Source organism: Salmo salar, chromosome ssa27, assembly GCF_905237065.1.
Source record: "Salmo salar chromosome ssa27, Ssal_v3.1, whole genome shotgun sequence".
NCBI classification, from domain to species: Eukaryota; Metazoa; Chordata; class Actinopteri; order Salmoniformes; family Salmonidae; genus Salmo; species Salmo salar.
In genome coordinates this window covers 15,653,795-15,676,178 of record NC_059468.1, presented here as the reverse complement: position 1 = coordinate 15,676,178, position 22,384 = coordinate 15,653,795, and the positions used below count along the sequence as shown (strand labels likewise).

General features: G+C 42.1%; 1 protein-coding gene across 11 annotated transcripts in view; it reads right to left on the bottom strand.

Annotated features, from left to right (window-relative positions):
* The window catches only part of tpm3 (tropomyosin 3), a 35,895-nt gene that overhangs the window by 1,800 nt on the left and 11,711 nt on the right, over positions 1–22,384 (bottom strand). For 4 of the 11 annotated variants that reach the window (XM_014177643.2, XM_045709188.1, XM_045709187.1 and 1 more), the window contains 8 exons: positions 21,708–21,841; positions 20,279–20,396; positions 19,782–19,852; positions 18,220–18,295; positions 14,774–14,836; positions 13,932–14,001; positions 13,666–13,744; positions 12,289–13,169 (listed from right to left, as the gene is read on the bottom strand). In XM_014177643.2, the coding sequence (XP_014033118.1) occupies positions 13,166–13,169; positions 13,666–13,744; positions 13,932–14,001; positions 14,774–14,836; positions 18,220–18,295; positions 19,782–19,852; positions 20,279–20,396; positions 21,708–21,841 (615 nt within the window). In that variant the 3' untranslated portion in view covers positions 12,289–13,165. 11 annotated transcript variants of the gene reach the window in all.

Here is a 22,384-nt window from a genome sequence, read left to right as displayed (position 1 = left end):
TTCAGATGATCACAGGTGTCTAATTCTCTGGGCCTCTGGCCTTCTCACATTTAAAATACATTTTTAAATACAAAACAGAATGAAGCTGTACAACATGATCCTAAATTTAAACCATCAACTAAGTGAATACCATTGCTGTTTAATATGACGGTTTCAACATGTTGTAAATGTTGATGCCAAACTGCTGGCAGTTTACTTTTTTATAGTTCGAAGAGTTGGAGTTAATTGAAATAATGACATTTTTGATTAATTAGGCCATTATCTTGAACCATATGGTCTATTCACAAGAAACTAAAATGGACAGACAGATAAAAGGAATACTATATTTTTATATTTATATACTCTTTTGAGTACTTTTTTCTCAAATTAGTCAAGCATATACTTTCAAAATTACCATAGGTTGTAATCATTGGCAAATGTACTTTAGATAACAGTAACTTTGGTAAATTACCAGTAGCTTTGCAACCCTATTCAGTGACTTAACTTGCGTTCATGTACCAAGCAGATAGACGAAGGCTGCGTTTATTCAGACAGCCCAATTCTGATATTTTTTCCACTAACTGGTCTTTTGACCAATCACATCTTTACACAAATATTTTTCAAAGCTGATCTGAAAAAGACCAATTAGTTCTAAAAAGGATCAGAATTTGGGCTGCCTGTGTAAACAGCCTAACACCGTACCCAAACCGATCGCGGGTGTGCGCCATCATGTGGGAATTGATTTTGTCCCCCCACATCAAACGCGACCACGACACGCAGGTTGAAATATCACAACAAACTCAACCCAATTATATTAATTTGGGGACAGGTCAAAAAGCATTAAACATTTATGGCAATTTAGCTAGCTAGCTTGCAGTTGCTAGCTACTTTGTCCTGGGATATAAACGTTGAGTTGTTATTTTAGGTCCTCTACGACAATTAATCCACACATAAACTGGTCAACCGAATCGTTTCTAGTCACCTCTCCTCTTTTCAGGCTTTTTCTTTGGACTTTATATGGCGATTGGCATCTAATAGTATTACCATGAGGACGACCGACCTCAGTTCGTGTTTCAATCACCCACGTGGGTAAAACCAATGAGGAGATGGCACGTGGGTGTCTGCTTCTATAAACCAGAGATGGGAGAGGCAGGACTGCAGCACGTTCTGCGCCACAAATAGAAACAACTTCTATTTTAGCACCTGGCAACGCAGATGCTCGTTGGCGCAAGCAGCGTGGGTGCAATGATTGCAAATGTACAGACGCATGTTATTCAACGCCTGTGCACATGACGCAAGCGGTGTGGTCAGCATGTAAGAAGTCTCAAACACAGCATTCACAGTGGGTCCCCAGGATACATATTGAGCAACACTATAAAGTGTAGACAGTCAAGTGGGTGTGAGATGGCAAAGTACTGGAGCATAGTAAACATGAATAATACTACTAAATAAAATACCAAATAAGCAAAGAGTGCAGAAAAGGTCATTTACCTGAGGATGGAGTAGTTGGAAGATGAAAAGATGGCCACAGGAGGGCAGACTTAGTTAGCCACGAGGGCAGTGTTTCCCAAACTGTTCTTTGGACCTCAAGGGGTGCACGTTTAGTTTTTTGCCCTAGCACTACATATTTAAATAATCAACTAATCATCAAGCTAGTGTTAATTTTTGCACTCTGAGGTGGGGGATTTTGTCTAGTGTTAGTCACATTTGTAAGTTGAATAATGATTTAGTCTAGTTATAAAAATGACTACTAAAATGGCCCACTGTATTCAACTAAATTCCCTTTCATTTTAGTCAGAATTTGTATTGACTCATTAACCTATAGTAAACAAATTACACAGCCTTGTCCTACCACATTTTTGCTGCATAACATTGTCATTTATGCTGTTGGGAAGAGAATACAAACATAAGAATAATATATTAGAATTATCTGGCCATGTACATTTTTAATTGAGCCTACATAGATACTGCACATTACAAAACAGAGGGGGGGGGGCACAAACACCAGATGGTGCTTCAAAGTAGTATCTGTTGTGTCATTGCCATCAACGTTCTACAGACGCCGCAGCCATATTGATTTCCAAAAGTAGAACGAGGGGTAATGACTATTTTGCCCAGGGCTCGAGTCCTGGTCCAAGTGCTCAAGACTGAGTGACTGGGTCCATATTAACTCAAAATAAAGTTATTTACCCAGTCAGCCTATAGCAGGACTCTCCAACCCCGTTCCTGGAGAGCTACCATCCTGTACGTTATCTAGCGCACCTGATTCTAAGAATTAGCTGGTTGATAAGCTGAATAAGGTTCGTTACAACTTGAGTTGGAGTGAAACCTACAGGAGGGTAGCTCTCCAGGAACAGGGTTGGAGAGCCCTGGCCTATAGCGTACTGGCAAGAGGAATTTAGAAATTGTTTGCTATCCCTTTTCCTTTCTGTGCCAATGTAATGCTTCCATATAGGCTACTGGTAATGTTAAATTCTTGAACTTTGCAGATAGAAATTCCATGAAGAGCGCCAACATTATTCCTTATTCAACGTGCCAGAGAGGCATGTTTGTTCTACATAGCATATTTATATCTGAACGTTCTGTCCTGCTGAACGCGGCCCAGGGCGTTAGCTATAGCTAGCTAATGAGGTAATCTCACTGAACAAGGTGTAGTCAAATGTTTAACGGTTCGGTCCGCAAGTAGCCTAGTTCTAGAGCAGCCCGCGATACGCTTTTTATGAATGCAAAATGTGGTCTGCACAATAGAAAGAAAAACATTGCGCCAGTATTATGGTCATGTCTATAGAAATAGAATGAAGCTGTATTCTGAGGAAAAAAAAAGAGGGACTTGGCTACAGAACCTGTATATGAAATGCAGTGGGAAAAGTGGGCAGGTTGAACAAGACTACAATTTAAAAAGACCACCTACTTTTCTACAGCCTACTCAAGGGAGAGAAACTATTAAACTCAATGCTGCCATTGTTTTTAAATTTTGTAAAGCAGTGTTTCATAACCAGGCAAATGATCGCTAACTAGAAGGCTAGTTGTGACTGGTTAGCTAAGGTGAAGCAAGAGAGTCGCCTGCACAATGTGTATGACTCATCCTTCCCACTGCTGAACAGAATTGCGCTGCGCATCTGTGCTGCTAATATTATTTGAAAAGCTCTCAATCCAGTCCACTTAGATTTTATTCACAGAGAATTTTGTCTCGTATCGTTTTAGTCAACTGAAATGAAAGGATTCTGGGTCTATTTAGACAGTTATAGTCTCGTCAATTGCCAGTGAAAAGTAGGTGTGATGAATATTTTAGTCACTATTTTTGTAGACAGAAATTAACACAGCATCAAGCTTTGATTCAGCTGTGTAGTGCTAAGGTAACAACCAAAACATGCACCACTTGGGGTCCCCAGGAACGAGTTTGGGAAACTCTGCACTAGAGACTGAGACAAGGCCTATTACATTAAGTGGTCACTATCTGGAGGAATACTAGGACTGGGCAATATTTCGAATATATTCAAATGTATGTTTCAGCGCGATACTCCAAATGCCTGTATCACAAAAATTAACTATACACCGTTTTATTAGCATTTATGTGCACTTATTCTAATGTCTTTATGGCCTCATTTCCCTCGCTGATTCAGTGGTGTGCGCCTTCCCATTTACACACACCAAGCCCCTCCCCCTGCCACTCACAACAATGATGAGATCACTTCTTCCTCTGACAAGCAGCCCAGTGATTTAATAGAGTCACTAAACCTTCAGTCTGAATCGAGTCCAAAATCCCCTGTGCTCGAGTCCAAATGTAAGTCACCAATGGTTGAGTCAAGTCCCTATGTCTACAATTTTGGAACGGACTGCATACGACGCTCGGTCGCTCTGTTTGTGTAGGGTGTGTATGGCTCTTAAAGCAAACGTTGTGGAACGTTGCAGAAAGACAGAACTGACCCCTATTCGGAGGCATTTTCGTTCTACATAAAGTTTCAATATAAATATTTCACAATCTTGTGCCCAGTTGAACACGTCCTACAATAGAATCCCTGAGAAAAGTGAATAGAGAGCAGTCTCTTGGAGTAATATTTTTTCCTTCAACCACTACATCCTTAAGTTGAAGTAAATTCACTTAAAATACAATACAAATCTGATTAAAGTTCTTAAAATTTACATAAAAATAAATTATGTAGCTGCTGCTCAGTGATCCGCTGAAGCTTCCCCTTGATCAGCGACGGTCGCCCTTGTCTGTTGTAGCCTACAAAACTTCATGTTATACACAAAGGACATGGTTGACATTTACGAACTATTGCATTCCATGCTTCAGTAGGCTACTAATCATAAATACAATTTCAGGGGAGTTACGCATGCGCAAACCGTGAACAGGATGTGAACGCAGTAATTTTACCTGCTATACCAGAGACGTAAAACAGATGTGCGCGTGGAAGCAGAATCAGTAGCATGCAGTCTCTCCTGCCAGAAATGTATTGACTTTGGGTGCAATATGAGTAGCCTGTATGACACCCATATTTCTCATTACATCACAAATAACATTTCTGCAACCACCTGCAGTCAATACATTAACCTTGTTCATTAAATCAACAATAAAAAGTAGTTGGCTAGCTGACTACTTTGCAGGGCCTTTGGGACAACCACTCCCATTGTTGGAGCGGAGACAAGATAATCTTGTCATTATATACAGTATCTGACTAAAAATATCTGTATTGGGATTTGCTTGTGTCATACAGCAGTGTGCTTCTCAACTTTGAGAAGCATCCTCTGCCTCAAAAGATAAAAGGCAGATCATTTGCAACTAGTTTGAATGTGTAATCGTTTCTAAAAAGCGATTACAGTTTTGTTTATATAGTCGATTTTCATACAGGTAGGCCTACTGCTATAGTATTGATGTAGCCTACTGTTATTTCTATTACATTTTCATACTATGAAGCTTAGTGAATGTTTTTAAATTGTCGAAAGGATGTATACCAATTGAGGCAAACCTAATTTTACATTGCTGATACAGCAGCTGTGCAACATCTACACTTGGACAAATCAGTTGAAGTTTAAGGGGGCAATTACTTTTTCACACAGGGAAATTGGGTGTTGCATAACATTGTTAATAAAAGTGTGTTATTTGTAAACTCAGGTTCTTTATCTAATATTAGGTTTTGCTTGTAGATCTGCTAACATTCAGTATCAAAAATAGAGAAAAATCAGTAAGGGAGCAAATACTTCGACATTAAATATTTTCAGCCTATAACGTTACCACATGCCAGCATGCCATTGTTTATTGAAAACCAGAAACGTCTGGAAAGTTACTCCTTTTCACGACTGAGATGAGCATTGTGGCCACTTGGCCGCCTGAGCAAATTCAAATACGGGGTGCAAACTTTGATTTTCTTAACAGAAAATGATCATAATCTGACAATGTTCACTTATTTGAGCTAGTCGGTATAAAAAACAAGATAGATATGACCATCTTATAAAATGGTACAAATGCGTGATAAGATAGCATTTCGCAAAACCGCTCCCCCCGTCAACAAGTTTGGTTTTGACCACAAGTTTTACTTCACTACATGCACCACTGCTTTAATTGGTGTAACATTAGCAAGAAACCACAAGTGTGTTTCCAGATAATGAAAAGGCACCAGCAAAATAAAATTCAAGGAACATCATTGCAGGTAATTTGTGGCACACATGATCGTCAGCAGTCATTGAAGCCTATCATTTCACTTCCCCAGTGAGAACCACCTTGACTTCGCTGTACTGCAGCCTACCTACCAAAAGGTTGCACTGTGTCCATTACAAAGTAGAAAAACAGATAAGCCATCTTTCAATAGTCAGCCATTTTACCAGAGCCTCATCACCCTCTTTGTAACTAAACTCAGCAAAAAAATAAACTTCCCTTTTTCAGGACCGTCTTTTAAAGAAAATTCCTAAAAACCCAAATAACTTCACAGATCTTCATTGTAAAAGGCTTTAAACACTGTTGCCCATGCTTGTTCAATGAACCATAAACAATTAATGAACACACACCTGTGGAATGGTCATTAAGACACTAACAGCTTACAGACGGTGGGCAATTAAGGTCACAGTTATGAAAACTTAGGACACTAGAGGCCTTTCTACTCTGAAAAACACCAAGATAAGATGCCCAGGGTCCCTGCTCATCTGCGTGAACATGCCTTAGGCATGCTGCAAGGAGGCATGAGGACTGCAGATGTGAACAGGGAAATAAAAAGCAATGTCCGAACTGTGAGACCCCCAAGACCGCACTACAGTGAGACAGGACAGACAACTGGTCGTCCTCGCAGTGGAAGACCATGTGTAACCCCAGCAAAGGATTGGTACATCCGAACATCACACCTGCGGGACAGGTACAGGATGGCAACAACCGCCCGAGTTACACCAGGAACGCACAATCCCTCCATCAGTGCTCAGACAGTCCGCAATAGGCTGAGAGAGGCTGGACTGAGGGCTTGTATGCCTGTTGTCTGGTGAGGACCTGCCTTACATCACCGGCAACAACGTCACCTACGGGCACAAACCCACCGTCGCTGGACCAGACAGGACAGGCAAAAAGTGCTCTTCACTGACGAGTCACGGTTTTGTCTCACCTGGGGTGATGGTCGGATTCACGTTTATTGTCGAAGGAATGAGCGTTACACAGAGGCCTGTACTCTGGAGCGGGATTGAGGTGGAGGGTCCGTCACGGTCTGGGGCAGTGTGTCACAGCATCATCGGGCTGAGCTTGTTGTCATTGCAGGCAATGTCAACGGTGTGCGTTACAGGGAAGACATCCTCCTACCTCATGTGGTACCCTTCCTGCAGGCTCATCCTGACATGGCCCTCCAGCATGACAATGCCACCAGTCATACTGCTCATTCTGTGCGTGATTTCCTACAAGACAGAAATGTCAGTGTTCTGCCATAGCCAGCGAAGAGCCCGGATCTCAATCCCATTGAGCACATCTGGGACCTGTTGGATCAGAGGGTGAGGCCTAGGGCCATTCCCCCCCAGAAATGTCCGGGAAATTGCAGGTGCCTTGGTGGAAGAGTGGGGTAACATCTCACAGCAAGAACTGGCAAATCTGGTGCAGTCCATGAGGAGGAGATGCAGTGCCGTACTTAGTCAGTCTGTAGCTGGTGGCCGCACCAGATACAGACTAACTTTTGATTGACACCCCCTTCATTCAGAGACACATTATTTCATTTCTGTTAGTTACATGTCTGTGGAACTTGTTCAGTTTGTCTGTTGAATCTTGTTATGGTCATACAAATATTTACATTAAGTTTGCTTTAAGTAAACGCAGCTGACAGTGAGGACGTTTCTTTATTTGCCGAGTTAATTTCCATGGCGGAGTCAGGGCCGCAATTTATGGAAGATGCCAAAACTTGAGATAATAGATGGTGAAGTCAAAGATAGGCTATTTATTTCCATCTGTGGCAAAGTGTTCCCTAAATCAATGCTTAAGAAAAATAAATCCAGCTCCACAACCAGCCAGAGCTAGCTGGCTAATCTTTCAAATATGTAGTAAAAAAAAAAAAAAAAAGAACCTACATATTAGCTAGCTACACTGAAAAAAAAAAAAAAAAAAACTGCAACATGTAAAAGTGTTGGCCACAAAATAAAAGTTCCCAGAAATGTTCCATACGCACGAAGCTTTTCAAATGATGTTCACAAATTTGTTTAGATCCCTGTTAGTGAGCATTTCTCCTTTGCCAAAATACTCCATTCACCTTACAGGTGTGGCACATCAAGAAGCTGATTAAACAGCATGACCATTACACAGGTGCACCTTGTGCTGGGGAGAATAAGATGCCACTAAAATGTGCAGTTTTGGGGGAGTGTGCAATTAGCATGCTGACTGCAGGAATGTCCACCAGAGCTGATGCCCGAGAATGGAATGTATTTCTCTACCATAAGCAAACGCCGTTTTAGAGAATTTGTTAGTACGTCCAACCGGCCTTACAACCGCAGCCCAGGACCTCCACATCCGGCTTCTTCGCATGCGGGATCGTCCGAGACCAGCCACCCGGCCAGCTGATGAAACTGTGGGTTTGCACAACCGAAGAACTTCTGTACAAACTGTCAGAAACAGGTCTCAGGAAAGGTCATCTGCACGCTCGTCGTCCTCACCAGGGTCTTGTCCTGACTGCAGTTCGGCGTCATAGCCGACTTCAGTGGGCAAATACTCACCTTCGATGGCCACTGGCACACTGGAGAAGTGTGCTCTTCACAGATGGTAGACCGCATGTATGGCATCGTGTGGATGAGCAGTTTGCTGAAGTCAACATTGTGAACAGAGTGCCCAATGGTGGGGTTATGGTATGGGCAAGCATAAGCTACGAACAACGAAAACAATGGTATTTTATCAATGACAATTTGAATGCACTGAGATACCTTGACGAGATCCTGAGGCCCATTTTCGTGCCATTCATCTACCGCCATCACTTCACGTTTCAGCATAATGCACAGCCCATGTCACAAGGATCTGTACACAATATGTATTCCCAGTCATGTGAAATCTATAGATTAGGGCCTATTGAATTTATTTCAATTGACTGATTTCTTTATATGAACTGTAACTCAGATATCTTAGAAACTAATGCATGTACAGTCAAACCTTAAATGTTTTTGGCTAAGGTGTATGTAAACTCAGTTTCACAATTCCTGACATTTAATCCTAGTAAAAATTCCCTGTCTTGGGCCAGTTAGGATCACCACTATTTAAAGAATGTGAAATGTCAGCATAATAGTAGAATGATTTATTTCAGCTATTATTTCTCTCATTACATTCCCAGTGGGTCAGAAGATTACATACACTCAATTAGTATTTGGTAGCATTGCCTTTAAATTGTTTAACTTGGGTCAAACGTTTTGGGTAGCATTCCACAACCCTCCCACAATAAGTTGGGTGAATTTTGGCCCATTCCTCCTGACAGAGCTGGTGTAACTGAGTCAGGTTTGTAGGCCTCATCCTTGCTCACAAACGCTTTTTCAGTTCTGTCCACAAACGTTCTATAGGATTGAGGTCAGAGCTTTGTGATGGCAACTCCAATACCTTGACTACGTTGTCCTTAAGCCATTTTGCAGCAACTTTGGATGTGTGCTTGGGGTCATTGTCCATTTGGAAGACCCATTTGCGACCAAGCTTTAACTTCCTGACTGATGTCTTGAGATGTTGCTTCAATATAGCCACATTAAGGCTTCATAAGGAAGGAAAATCTTTCGTGAAGTGCAGCAAAGCACCCCCACAACATGATGCTGCCACCCCTGTGCTTCACAGTTGGGATGGTGTTCTTCAGCTTGCAAGCATCCTTTCCCCTCAAAACATAACGATGGTCATTACGGCCAAACAGTTCCGTTTCATTAGACCAGAGGACATTCCTCCAAAAAGTACAATTTGTCCCCATGTGCAGTTGCAAACCGTAGTCTGACTTTTTGATGGTGGTTTTGGAGCAGTGGCTTCTTCCTTGCTGAGCGGCATTTCAGGTTAGCTCGATATAGGACTCGTTTTACTGTGGATATAGATACTTTTGTACCCGTTTCCTCCAGCATCTTCACAATGTCCTTTGCGGTTGATCTGGAATTGATTTGCACTTCTCGCACCAAAATAGTTTAATCTCTAGGGGACAGAACGCGTCTCCTTCCTGAGGGGTATGACGGCTGCGTGGTCCCATGGTGTTTATACTTGCGTACTATTGTTTGTACAGATGAATGCGGTACCTTCAGGCGTTTGGGAATTGCTCCTAAGGATGAACCAGACCTGTGGAGGTCTACATTTTTTTCCTGAGGTATTGGCTGATTTTCTTTTGATTTTCCCATGATGTCAAGCAAAGAGGCACTGAGTTTGAAAGTAGGCCTTGAAATACATCCACAGGTACATCTCCAATTGACTCAAATGATGTCAATTAGCCTATCAGAAGCTTCTAAAGCCATGACATCGTTTCCTGGAATTTTCCGAGCAGAACCTAAATGTGCATGTCCCCTCTAGGATAGAAAATCACATTGAAATAGTGTCTGCAACTTCCTCTGGGGGAGTGGGGGTAATGTGCTAGCTATTTGGTTAATATGTCTAAAAACTAGTTAGACAACCTGTCAGTTGACTGTTAGCTAGTCAAGGACTGGTTTTGAAAGTTGGATCTTTTTATCAGTCTTTAAAAGTGTACTTACATTTAAACTAATTGGGTTGGTTAGCAAACATGTTCTAGTGACTCCTGTTTTAATACAAAACCAGACCATATTTGATGAAATGTGATTTTTCATGCTAATTAGTTAGCATGACAAGCAAATGATTTTGCTTTGGCAACACCGGCAACCACCCATGTATGCCAATAGAACAGGGATTATCAACCAAATTCAGCTGCAGGCCATTTTTCTCGAACGGATGTTCGGGGGCCGGAACATCAAATAAATTTGGGCTGCAAATTGACCGCAAGAAGCCTAAACAGAAACTCAGCAAAAAAATAAATGTCCTCACTGTCAACTGCGTTTATTTTCAAACTTATTTGCAAAAAATATTTGTTTGAACATAAGACTCAACAACTGAGACAAACTGAACAAGTTCCACAGAGATGTGACTAACAAATGGAATAATGTGTTCCTGAACAAAAGGCGTCTCAAAATCAAAAGTCAGTATCTGGTGTGGCCACCAGCTGCATTAAGTACGGCAAAGCATCTCCTCATGGACTGCACCAGATTTGCCAGTTCTTGCTGTGAGATGTTACCCCCCCTCTTCCACCAAGGTACCTACAAGTTCCGGGAGATTCCTGGGGGGAAATTGGCCCTAGCCCTCACCCACCGATGCAACAGGTCCCAGATGTGCTCAACGGGATTGAGATCCGGGCTCGTCGCTGACCATGGCAGAACACTGACGTTCCTGTCTTGCAAGAAATCACACACAGAATGATCAGTATGGCTAGTGGCATTGTCATGCTACAGGGTCATGTCAGGATGAGCCTGCAGGAAGGGTACCACATGAGGTAGGAGGATGTCTTCCCTGTAACGCACAGCGTTGAGATTGCCTGCAATGACAAGCTCAGTCCGATGATGCTGTGACACACCGCCCCAGACCGTGACGGACCCTCCGCCTCCAAATTGATCCCGCTCCAGAGTACAGTCCTCGGAGTAACGCTCATTCCTTCGACAATGGTGAGACAAAACCGCGACTCGTCAGTGAAGAACACTTTGACAGTCCTGTCAGGTCCAGCGATGGTGGGTTTGTGCCCATAGGCGACGTAGTTGCCGGTGATGTCTGGTGAGGATCTGCCTTACAACAGGCCTACAAGCCCTCAGTCCAGCCTCTCTCAGCCCATTGCAGACAGTCTGAGCACTGGAGGGATTGTGCGTTCCTGGTGTAACTTGTTGTTGCCATCCTGTACCTGTCCCGCAGCTGTGATGTTCGGATGTACCAATCCTGTGCAGATGTTGTTACATGTGGTCTTCCACTGCGAGGACGATCAACTGTCCCCCTATCTTAGGCGTCTCACAGTACGGACATTGCAATTTATTACCCTGGCCACATCTGCAGTCCTCATGCCTTCTTGCAGCATGCCTAAGGCATGTTCACACAGATGAGCAGGGACCATGGGCATCTTTATTTTGGTGTTTTTTTTGAGTCAGTAGAAAGGCCTCTTTAGTGTCCAAAGTTTCCATAACTGTGACCTTAATTGCCTACCGTCTGTAAGCGGTTAGTGTCTTAACGACCGTTCCACAGGTGCATGTTCATTCATTTTCATTGTACAAGCATGGGCAGTGTTTAAACCCTTTACAATGAAGATCTGTTTAGTTATTTGGATTTTTACAAATTCTTTGAAAGACAGGGTCCTGAAAAAGGGCCGTTTCTTATTTTGCTGAGTTTATGTAACTAAAACAATAATTTCAAACCTTGATTATATTTGGGAACATTGTCCTGCATAGGGTGCCGTCTTTTGGATGGGACATAAAAAAAGAATCCCATGATGCTCATTGTAAGAGTAGTGTGTTCACCCCAGTGTCACGGCTACATTTCCAACCTGGCCACATTCCATCATGACCTCCTAATTGGCATATATCACCCCTCCACCTGATAGCTTATGCGTGTTGAGCACAAAATTGGTTGCCATGCAACACTGGAAGTGGGTGCTACACATTTCCCCTTACTATGTCAAGTACCTCAGCTGGTAGAGAAGAGCTATAAAAATCCAATGAATTATACATGATCACGTCTCCATGAGTGGGAATATATTTCCAAAATTAAGAGCACTTGCAGCTGATTTCACCATCTTATGTCCAACAATGAAAATTCAGAAAACTGTGGAGGGGCACTCTAAAAACAGACACTAAAAGGGGAAGATATTCACATTGAAATGACTTTATTAAATTACTCTTTAATCACATTCATATCTTATAAGCTGTACTGCTAATCAGCTCTGTATTGTAAATTGCACCATTGTGACACATCGTTGTACATGTGAACAAAACCTATCCATTACTTGACCTCATGTTCGAATGAACTTGTTGCGAGTGGCACTAGATGAGTAAATAACCAAAATACAGATGGCACATGTTTAATGAAGTCTTCTGCTTTTCCCTTAAAGTATGTTCTTAATTCTAGTGCTGGCATGATGCTAAACCCCAACGTGGAGGCACCATCCCCTCTGCTCATTAAATCAAATAAAATGTACAATTTCTACCAAGAGTATTTGTGGAAAAACAATGAGCACGTGGTAAGAGAACCAGAAACAATTGTGTTTGTTGTCACTTTGAAGCTACCCTAGCTAGCACAGGCCAAAAGAGAATAAAGTAGTCGTGGACAGGTTTTTCCCTCCTCCCTTTGTTAAATGTTTATAGAGAATCACATGTACAGAGTGTAGATAAAGTAGAGAACAGGGTGAAGGCAGAAAAGAGAAAATAGCAATACAACAAGTACAGGCTTGAGCACAGTGCATACAGTGACCCAAAGATACAATGACTGTTGCCCAAAAGGAGGGGGAAAAGAGGTGAGGAGGGGGAGGGAAAGATGAGGGTCAAAGAGTAATGAGAGAGAGAGTAAGTAGGGCAAAAGAAACAGGACAATAGAGTGAAAAGCACAAAAAGGGAACAGATTTAACCACGTAAGGAATGAGTGAATATTGACAGAAGGGAGAGAGAGCGAGAACTGCACAACCGAGATGGATGTTCAGAAGGACTGAGACAAAATTCTTGAAACCACAACGGGAGAGCTTCCCGACAGTTATCTGAAAACAGAGGGGTTGAGAAACCGTGACTACAGATTGTGAAAATCACTACATTGTTACGATTAGTAGCCATTGGGTATCACAGAATGTTTTCTTGTGGACGTTTAGTGTATCGTTGATACGCAAAATTGCAAGCATTCAGTTATTGAGCTATTAGACTTCATGAACCACCCTTTAATGTCACACCACTCACATCACACTGTTATTAGGTCACAAAAATACATTTTAGTATAAATACAGTCTTGGTTGACAGGTTTTGTAGCATTAGTCAAGCTTTTCTTTTTTGCATGATCTAGTTTGTCACGGGTCTGCCAGCGCTTAAATAATTTGAACAAATGATATGTGATGTTGGGTGACGTGTTAGAGCCAGGTGTTTTTCCTGGACGCCTGATTTCCGTGCAGTGTTAGGGGACTATTAGATTTGCAGTCAAACCCCCCCCCCCCCCCCCAGTCCCTGCACGACAACCACACACACACACAGTAAGCCTGTATTTACATGGAAGTCATGTCATTGAGGGCGTGGTCCAACTCCTCACTAATGGCCTTGTACTTCAGTTTCTGTGCGTATAGCTCATCTGTTCAGAGGCCAAAGAGTGAAGGGAGACATTTTTGTTTTAAAGAATAGGAAGATGTGTATAAAGAAAGGAGAGTGAGGGAAAGAGATGATGTATGCTAATAGTATGATGAAGCCAGAACAGGACTTTTCCTGTAGACAGTACAGTGGGAAATACAGGAGTTTTAAACAAAGTGGCTGGATCCTACCTTCCAGATCATCGATGGTCTTTTCCAGCTTGGCCACAGACCTCTCAGCAAACTCAGCACGAGTCTCAGCCTAAGAGAAGTCAAAGCAAAGGATTCAATCAAGATATTAGACAACCTAGACTAAACATGTTAACTTTGGACTACAAATGGAATCGAACCAAACTAATATCACTTTCTGAAAAAATAAACAAAAAGGTGACTAGACCAAACAAATGCATTGCACAAGACACTACAAACGAGACATCCAGACAAATAACAGATGGGAAACAAATTCCCACCTCCGATCCATTAACTACCATCAAACAAATCTCCTTGAGAAATTGAGCATTATGAATATTTTCTTCTTCCCCCCAATCGTCGCCCCACTAGATACTATAAGGGGACGTCATAGACCGACAACGCATGAACTTAGATGGACCTGAATTTTGCTTGTGTTAGTGTCAACCATGTGCAATTATATCTACCAAATTAAGGAGGCTTTTTTCCCATTTCTACATCAGGGTTCCCCAACTGGTGACCCAAGGGTCAAGATTTTATTTTAACGCTGGACATAAGACTAAAAAAAACCAGCAAATCAGTGCCAAGCGATTTGTGTCTGAAATTTGTTCCAAAGTATTCACACATATAGAGATATACAGTATGTGATCGTATACAAACGTAAGCAAGGTTTGAAATGATTGTTTTAGTCAGGATTTATATCTGTTGGAGCTTCTTGCGGTCAATTTGCAGTCTACAAATTTGTAATACTGTTTCCGGCCCCCTGACCATTCACTAAAAAAACAATAATATCAGCCCGCGTGTGAATCTAGTGATGATACCTGCTCTACAGGTTATCCACTTACCTCTTTGAGCTTGTCAGTCAGGATCTTAATCTCTTCCTCATACTTGTCCTCCTTCTGGGAGTACTGTAATAGAAAATAGGATTGTCAGTTTAAAGTGCATGTAGAGCACAGACAAAAACCATAAAACACCACATCACCTCAATCTCATGTCAAAGACAAGTTTATCGATGCTGCAATAGGATTCTTAAAATGCCATTATAATGCATGCCAATTTAGTTCAATAATAAGACGAATATCAAGGACAACCCCTGTGAAGTCAACAGTGCACGTGTGACTTGCTTGCTTAGATTGCAATTCATGGTTGGATTGCAGTGCCTCAATTGGCCAATCACTGATTGCAAACAGAAATATACCGAAATAAAATGGATAAGGCAAATAAAATCCACATAATACATTAAATTGAAGCATTTCTATGCAAAACATTTATTTTGCCAAATTTCTGAATATTTTCCCCCATAGGACAGGCCATTGGTAAAACATAACGGAGGAATACTAGAACACTATAGTCCATAAAAGATGGAAGTAGAATACCACTTATTTAACCTTTATTCCACTGAAACGGCTTTACTTGTAGGGATGTTTACTGTGCATCTGCTCTGAGCACACCTGGACTTGCATATGCAAGAATGTAGAGGGAACAATCATAAACCTGGGTTGTGTTCATTAAGTCAAACAATGGAAAACTTCTTCAAATGTTTTGCAACCAAAAACAAGTCCCAGTAGTCTCCTGTTTTAGCATTTTCTTCTGGTTGGTGCCTAATGAACAGACCTGGAAGAAGTGTTAATTTGTATTCCACTGCTGGGTCAATGGAAGATAACAATTACAAAGGGGGTGCAAAGGAACAATTCATTTTGGCCCCATTGCCTCTTCAACATAAGAGTAACATTACATTTTATCTATATGTTATATTAGACCAAACCCTAAACTTAGTATGGGGATGTTTGTCCATGTAGGCCTTCGGTCCAATCAGAAATATGGAAATTAAATGAACTCCATGCCTCATGCAAGTGTGACCTTTCTAGAAATTATAAACATAGGCTGTAAAGGGCACTGATGACAAGACTGGATGTCTTGAAGAGGTAGGGGGTATTCAAGCCTAGAATGGGGGTAAATGCCAAAGGGTAATTAACTACACAGACCAATTAACCCAAGGGTAACTGCCTGGGGTATATGGATAGGTAGTACACACACCCAATGTTGTTCAAGGCAGCGTCAATACAGAACCTTTGGTGTAGGGTGAATACAGCAGCTGCACATGCTGCTCACACAGATACAGAATATATATCTATCAACTGCAACACGTACAAACATTTGTCAACACATTACTTACTAAAATCGCTTCCGCAGATAGTCACAAAAAAACATGCCCACACACACAGGTAACATGCTGGTTTAATCTGAGGTTCACACAACCAGGTAAAATATCAACACACACTACCTTCTCCGCCTGGGCCTCCAGGGACTTAAGGTTATTGGTGACGTTTTTCAGCTCCTCCTCCAGTTCAGCACATTTACTGGATTTGAGGGGAGGTCGCCATTGAGTTTGTTTCAAGAGAACAAGGAGAGATGGCACAGAGGGTGACGAGGGCGGAGCATTGTAAAAAAGGAAGGAAAGAGCAGCAGTGTGAAAACATCAGCAATATGGTTTAAGATAATGAGGGCGAGAGATGACAGACAGAGTTGGCAGTGTGGCATAGATACAGTAGTTAGGGAACATGAAGAACGAGTGCCTTATGACAGAGAAAAGGCATGAGGCTAACCACAGACCGCGGCGGTCACAGACCCTTGACACTACCATATCTCTATATTAAAAATTGAGCCCACATGTCACAACAGGAAATCAGTTTAAGCAACATCCCTAACGTAAGACGAGCTATACGTGTAATATTCACGGTCTTTAGAATGGCATGCTTTAAGCTGGAGATGTCCTTATGAGGGTATTAAGAAAGTCAGTAGTGCATGCTCAAGTTCTCATGAGTCAATTCTGAGTTGTGTTCAGTAGGGCACACCTTAGCAAAATGTTTTGCAACAGAAAACTAAAGTGTTTCTTACTGGATGAGTCAAGATGGCATCTCCCATTTCACCCAGTTTCAATCCTACTAAACATGACCCTGAACTCTCCCATCGACTTTAGAGCAGTAGGATGTCAATTAATACACACTGGATTTCATGCAAACAGGATGAGAAAAGAGTAGGGAAGGGAAAGGGAGGCAAGGTAGAGACTGACAAGGAAAGAGAAGGCAAGGTTGAAGTTGGCAAGTCCTGGAGTTATCCAAAGACCACCACCTGTTTGTCCAGAGGCTACGCGTCTGATTACTTCTTTCTCCTCACACAAAACACTTTCCCTGTCCAGCTATTGAGATAAATAGTTCCAACACTATCCATAAATCTCAAGCCTGATGTTCCACCAACGGTAGATTACACTGAAGCACATCTAGTCAGTTGAGCATGAACATACTCTCATACATCTTACACACCCTAAAGTAAAGGCATATTCACCAACACAGAGTAGGGTGTCCAATCCAAAAATATTTTGACCAATGGGTAAATTTATGTTAATTGTGTTGATAATCCAATGGTCCAAATCTCATGTCTCCATTATAAATTGGAGTTTTTACCCTTGTAGGATGGCCAGAATTAGGGTGACTAAATAAATGGAGGCCGGGGGGGAGAGTACAAAAATAAGGAAAATAGCATTGCGTCAGTTAGGCTGGATTCTGTGCAAGAATTAGCCTAGTGGCTACCTGACAGGCTCCCTTTGCCATTGAGCTTGTCATCCTTCTCAAATCCACAGGACACAAAAACAATAGCGGTAAAATGGATAGTGTGAGACATGACGTATTTTACATTTTAGTTTTCGCTTTTCATATTCATAAATTCCTGTTATTTTTGAAGATTTCACAAAAAAACAAGCATATCTGAAATTTACATTACATTTAAGTCATTTAGCAGACACTTATCCAGAGCGACTTACAAATTGGTAAGTTTGTAAATTGAAATGTCAACGGAGCACTGAGTGTATACCAAGCTTTATATTTTCAAAGATTAGTACATTTAATTCAGCTTGTGTCATGCTAGTTTTGCATATTGTGACCTGCGGAAACAACTTTGAAGACAACCACAAAATGTAGAATCTTCAAACGTTATGAGAAACCTACACGCTATGTCAACAGAGCTCGGAGCTTATTATCAGATGTATTAGGTAAAGAAATCTGAATTATTGGAGAAAGACCCCACTGAATGACTCAGAACATGAATAATCATATTTGTCTCGGTAAAATGTATTTTAAAACACAAGGCAGTGAAGTCATCACCAAAGCGCGTTTCCATCCACTCTGGGCTGAGTGGGTGGACACCCTACACCCTCCTTTTTAGCGTACACACACTGAAGTGTAGGCATTTGCGCCATACATATTCACACCAGACACACAAACGCACTCTCTACCTGGTCTTCAGAGGCCTGCAGGGACTTCAGAGATTGGTCGAAACCCCTCAGCTCCTCCTCCAGGGCCCTGGCTTTGCTGTTAGTGCAGGGAGGGGGCGGAATCACGCATAAACATGCGGAGCGGGGGAGTATGGAGGGTGGGGGGGGTCATGCGTGGAATTTAGGTCGGACCCCCAGAAACATGCACAGAGACAGACAGAGGGAGGTCAATTTTTCATTAGGATACAGAACCATTGTTATGCAAACACACTTGTTTATTCTCATGGCTGTGGGAACAGTGAGGATGGGGCCGGTTTGGGATGATACCGGCAGTGGGAAAGGTATAATGCAGAACCGGATCAAACGCTTTCAAAAACTTGAGCTGTGCTTGATTTCGTTGGAATGATAAAATGGAACCAATGGAATAGTCCCAAATGTGCAAACTAAGCAGTATTTTTATTTTAATATAGCTTCAAGCAGCCATGGCAGGGTTCAAGCTATGGCCCCACCATCAGGACGGATTGCAATACGATTTGCAACATCTGTACTCCTTACCATGCTTATCACGTATCAGAACTCAACAGCAAACAGATTATGCACTATGCTTTTGATGCATCTTGGACAATATGTAATAATGTTGACTACTTCAAAATGCCTTCTCCAGAGTCGCTGGCACCAAATTTGGTATATAGCATCTATGGACGCACATCTTCAAAATGCTATGTTTTCCAAGACTCTCGCTCAAACAACATGGCCGCTATAAGCCAATAAGCTTGCATGAATGTTTTTTCCTGTCCAACAGTGCCGCCATGCGGCCAAAGAGAACCATACTCTGCAGGTTAGCTAGACTCAAATCCATGAGCATGTGCCAAATTTCATCAGATCAAGAGCAATAAATAAGTTCCCTTTTATATGTGTGGCCGATTTGAACGTGTTTGCATATGTTGAGTCTTGACAGTGTTATGAACATGTGTCAAGTTGTTACAATACAAGTAATTACATCTGCTTTACAATATATGCATTTCTGTGCCAGGTCAAGCCCACTTGAATGTTTATTGCTCAGTATGTTTGAGATGCTACCCACACTAGCTCAAATGGGGTGAGGGGCGTGACCTTTAAAATTTGCATCTTCCATAACTTGTTATAGCGCCACAATGTGGCCGCTTGCATGGCACTGTATGACATTGTGTGGCCCAGCTTTGCAGCTTGAACCTCTGACAATGCATTTGACTCTGGCCTGGTATAATTATGATGTGACAGGGAATTGTTTAAATATAGTTCACAAATATAATCTACGTGAAAATTCACAATGCATGTGTGCGTTCTGCATGAGTAGTAGTTGTGTGACAAAAGTATGTTTAGGACAACAGGGCTACAATGCAGTACATGTTAAATATTATATAGTATTCTGTGTAGTAGGTGTGTACACATTCCTTAGAGGGAAAAGGTCAGTATATCTAAATCATTTGACAGAATAATCTTTGGCCACGTGGAACAGGGGTTAACGTACCACCAGCGTAGTTCTGTGTATACGTGTGTGTGTGTGTGTTACTATTGTGCAGTTCAATCATGTGGCAACTCACGCCTCAGCAAGCTCTGCCCTCTCCTCTGTGCGCTCGTGATCCCCCTCGATGATCAGCAGCTTACGAGCCACCTGTAGACACACACAGGATTATTTACTGCCAGCTGCAGACGGAAACACTTGCTCACAAGATTGGCGCAGATGGTGTACAGGTGATGTGTGTGGAGAGACGCCCATTTTGGATATAAATTGTGTACATATAGGCCAAAACTGTACTAGTGAGCTTACAGCCTTGTGTGAGAGGAAAGGTATGTGATGTCCTCATCGAGACACAGAAGTGGATGAGGCTATTACCTCATTGTGTCCGTGTGTGCTTATGAGGTAGTACTGAAGCGGCATGGCGTGTGTGTACACGACCGTACCAATTTTAACACACGTATTGTATTACCTAACATTCCATTTTCCCAGAAATGTTGCGCAACTATCCAAGGCTAGTTGAGGCACAGCAGGCAGTTCTGTTCATTCTGAGGAGAACTCTGCCGTGTGTGATATCCTCACCTCCTCGTACTTGCGGTCAGCCTCCTCAGCAATGTGCTTGGCCTCTTTCAGCTGGATCTCCTGTAGCTCCATCTTCTCCTCATCCTTCAGGGCCCGGTTCTCAATCACCTTCATGCCCCTGGAACCAACACAGGCACACATATTGTATCGTGTAGGGATTAATTTGGCCTATCCTAACGTGAGAGCGTGCCATTTTGTGGTGAAAGGCCAATACTGGATATTAGACTTTGGATATTTGTCAAACTAAACACTTAATATTTCACACTGTCAGCAGCATGTGACACTACATTTCACAGTGTGGGAGGGACAATGAGGGAGAAACTCAACGGTGTGTCAAAGAAAACACACATCCAATCAATTAACATTATTGGCTGGGCCAATAATGACTCATGTGGAGAGATAGCGAGACGAAACACACAATCGTCAAAGATACTGGTAACTAACCTAAGATTTATCATCGGCGTCATTTACAACAGGAGCAAATGAAGCACAACGGGGAGAACAAGCAAGGTGGGAAGAGCCAAGCAAGAGCTAGTGAAATCCTATTGGCGCGTTTAAGCAAGTATTCACATATTTCCGTTAGGGAATAGTCTGAAGTGCACGTGTGCAATAACTCAATTTGCCCTTGCAGTCCTACAATTTTTTTTTTTTTTTTTTTACTTAGTTCACTCTGTCCGTAGCGTATTTTAGTTTCGGGTACAGAAAACGATATTTCAATGAAAAAGTGTCGGCCAAGTTTCACGTAGCTCCATATTCTCCCACTTCCCGCCACTAGACTTCTTATCACCATATTTGAGGGCAAGTTTTAAACAGATTTACACCCCCTGTGATGTGTCTGGGTTTCCCCTTGTGTCTGTGCCATCGTTGCCATGTGCTTTCACTTCCTGACCAACAACGATGATAAACTGACAAGGTTAAGACCATAACGGCCGAGGCCAAGACCCTTTTCTCAATATGTTGTCTTACTTCACGGAGCCAATGTTAAAAAGTTACGCTTCCATTGCAGCATAGAGCATTTTATTATAATAATAATAAATAATTTAGTGGGTGCTTATATTTATCCTATTTCACACATGCACAAGTGTATGTAAATGAATGCAGATGACACTTACGTAAGCCATTCCCAACAGTTGACCAGGCTATGTTAGAGATACAAATCGGACTTTGTTTACTTAGAGAAAGCCCTGGTTGTACATAATGTGGGCAAGACTAAATACATGTTGTAGCATGCTAGCAGACACAGACTTCAAGTCATTGCGCTAGCACTAGCTTGTGAAACTACCTCTAACTTTCTTCATACTGGACATAGACATAAAATTGTATCCACGAGTTAATCTGACTCTGGAGAAGTATCCCTTTAAAACGGTGGTGTTTGGAGCATTACAGTGTGTAGGCCTCTTTTCCCTTTTTGTAAGTGTGTCCCACTGACCTCTCACTTTCGTCCGCAGCCTTCTCTGCCTCCTCCAGTTTCTGCAGAGCAGTGGCCAGTCGCTCCTGGGCCCTGTCCAACTCCTCCTCAACCAGCTGGATACGCCGGTTCAGGGAAGCAACCTCAGCCTCAGCCTGTATCAGGGGGGAGAGTTGGGCTAAATGTCAGTATACTGCCCAACTTGAAATGGAATTTACCCCCAACCCTGCTCAGAACATAAAGTACATAATTGTTTGTATATGCCATCTTATAGGATTTATATAGTGCTCAAAGCACTTAACATTGCATCATATGACACCTCGTCCACCGATGTATGAGGCTAGACAATGTTCCAGTCAGATGGTCAATCATTCACTTTGATTTTCTCAACACAGCCATCCAGTACATGGGTCATGTTCAGTGCAGCACAACACTGCAACCATACAATATCTGTTACCTTGTATTCTCCAATGAAAATATATTGTGGGGGAAAGACAATCTGCATAAATGTTATCCTACCAATTTCTTGTTAGTTTTCATGGTTAACCTTCATTGAATAGAGGTCACCAGACTGGCTATAACAATTTGCCAGTGTACCCAGGTATACAGACAGATGACAGGAGAAAAGAGATGGCCATAGATAACAGATGAGAGAGGGGAGAGACATCGACACACATTAAAGACTAGCCATATCAAGC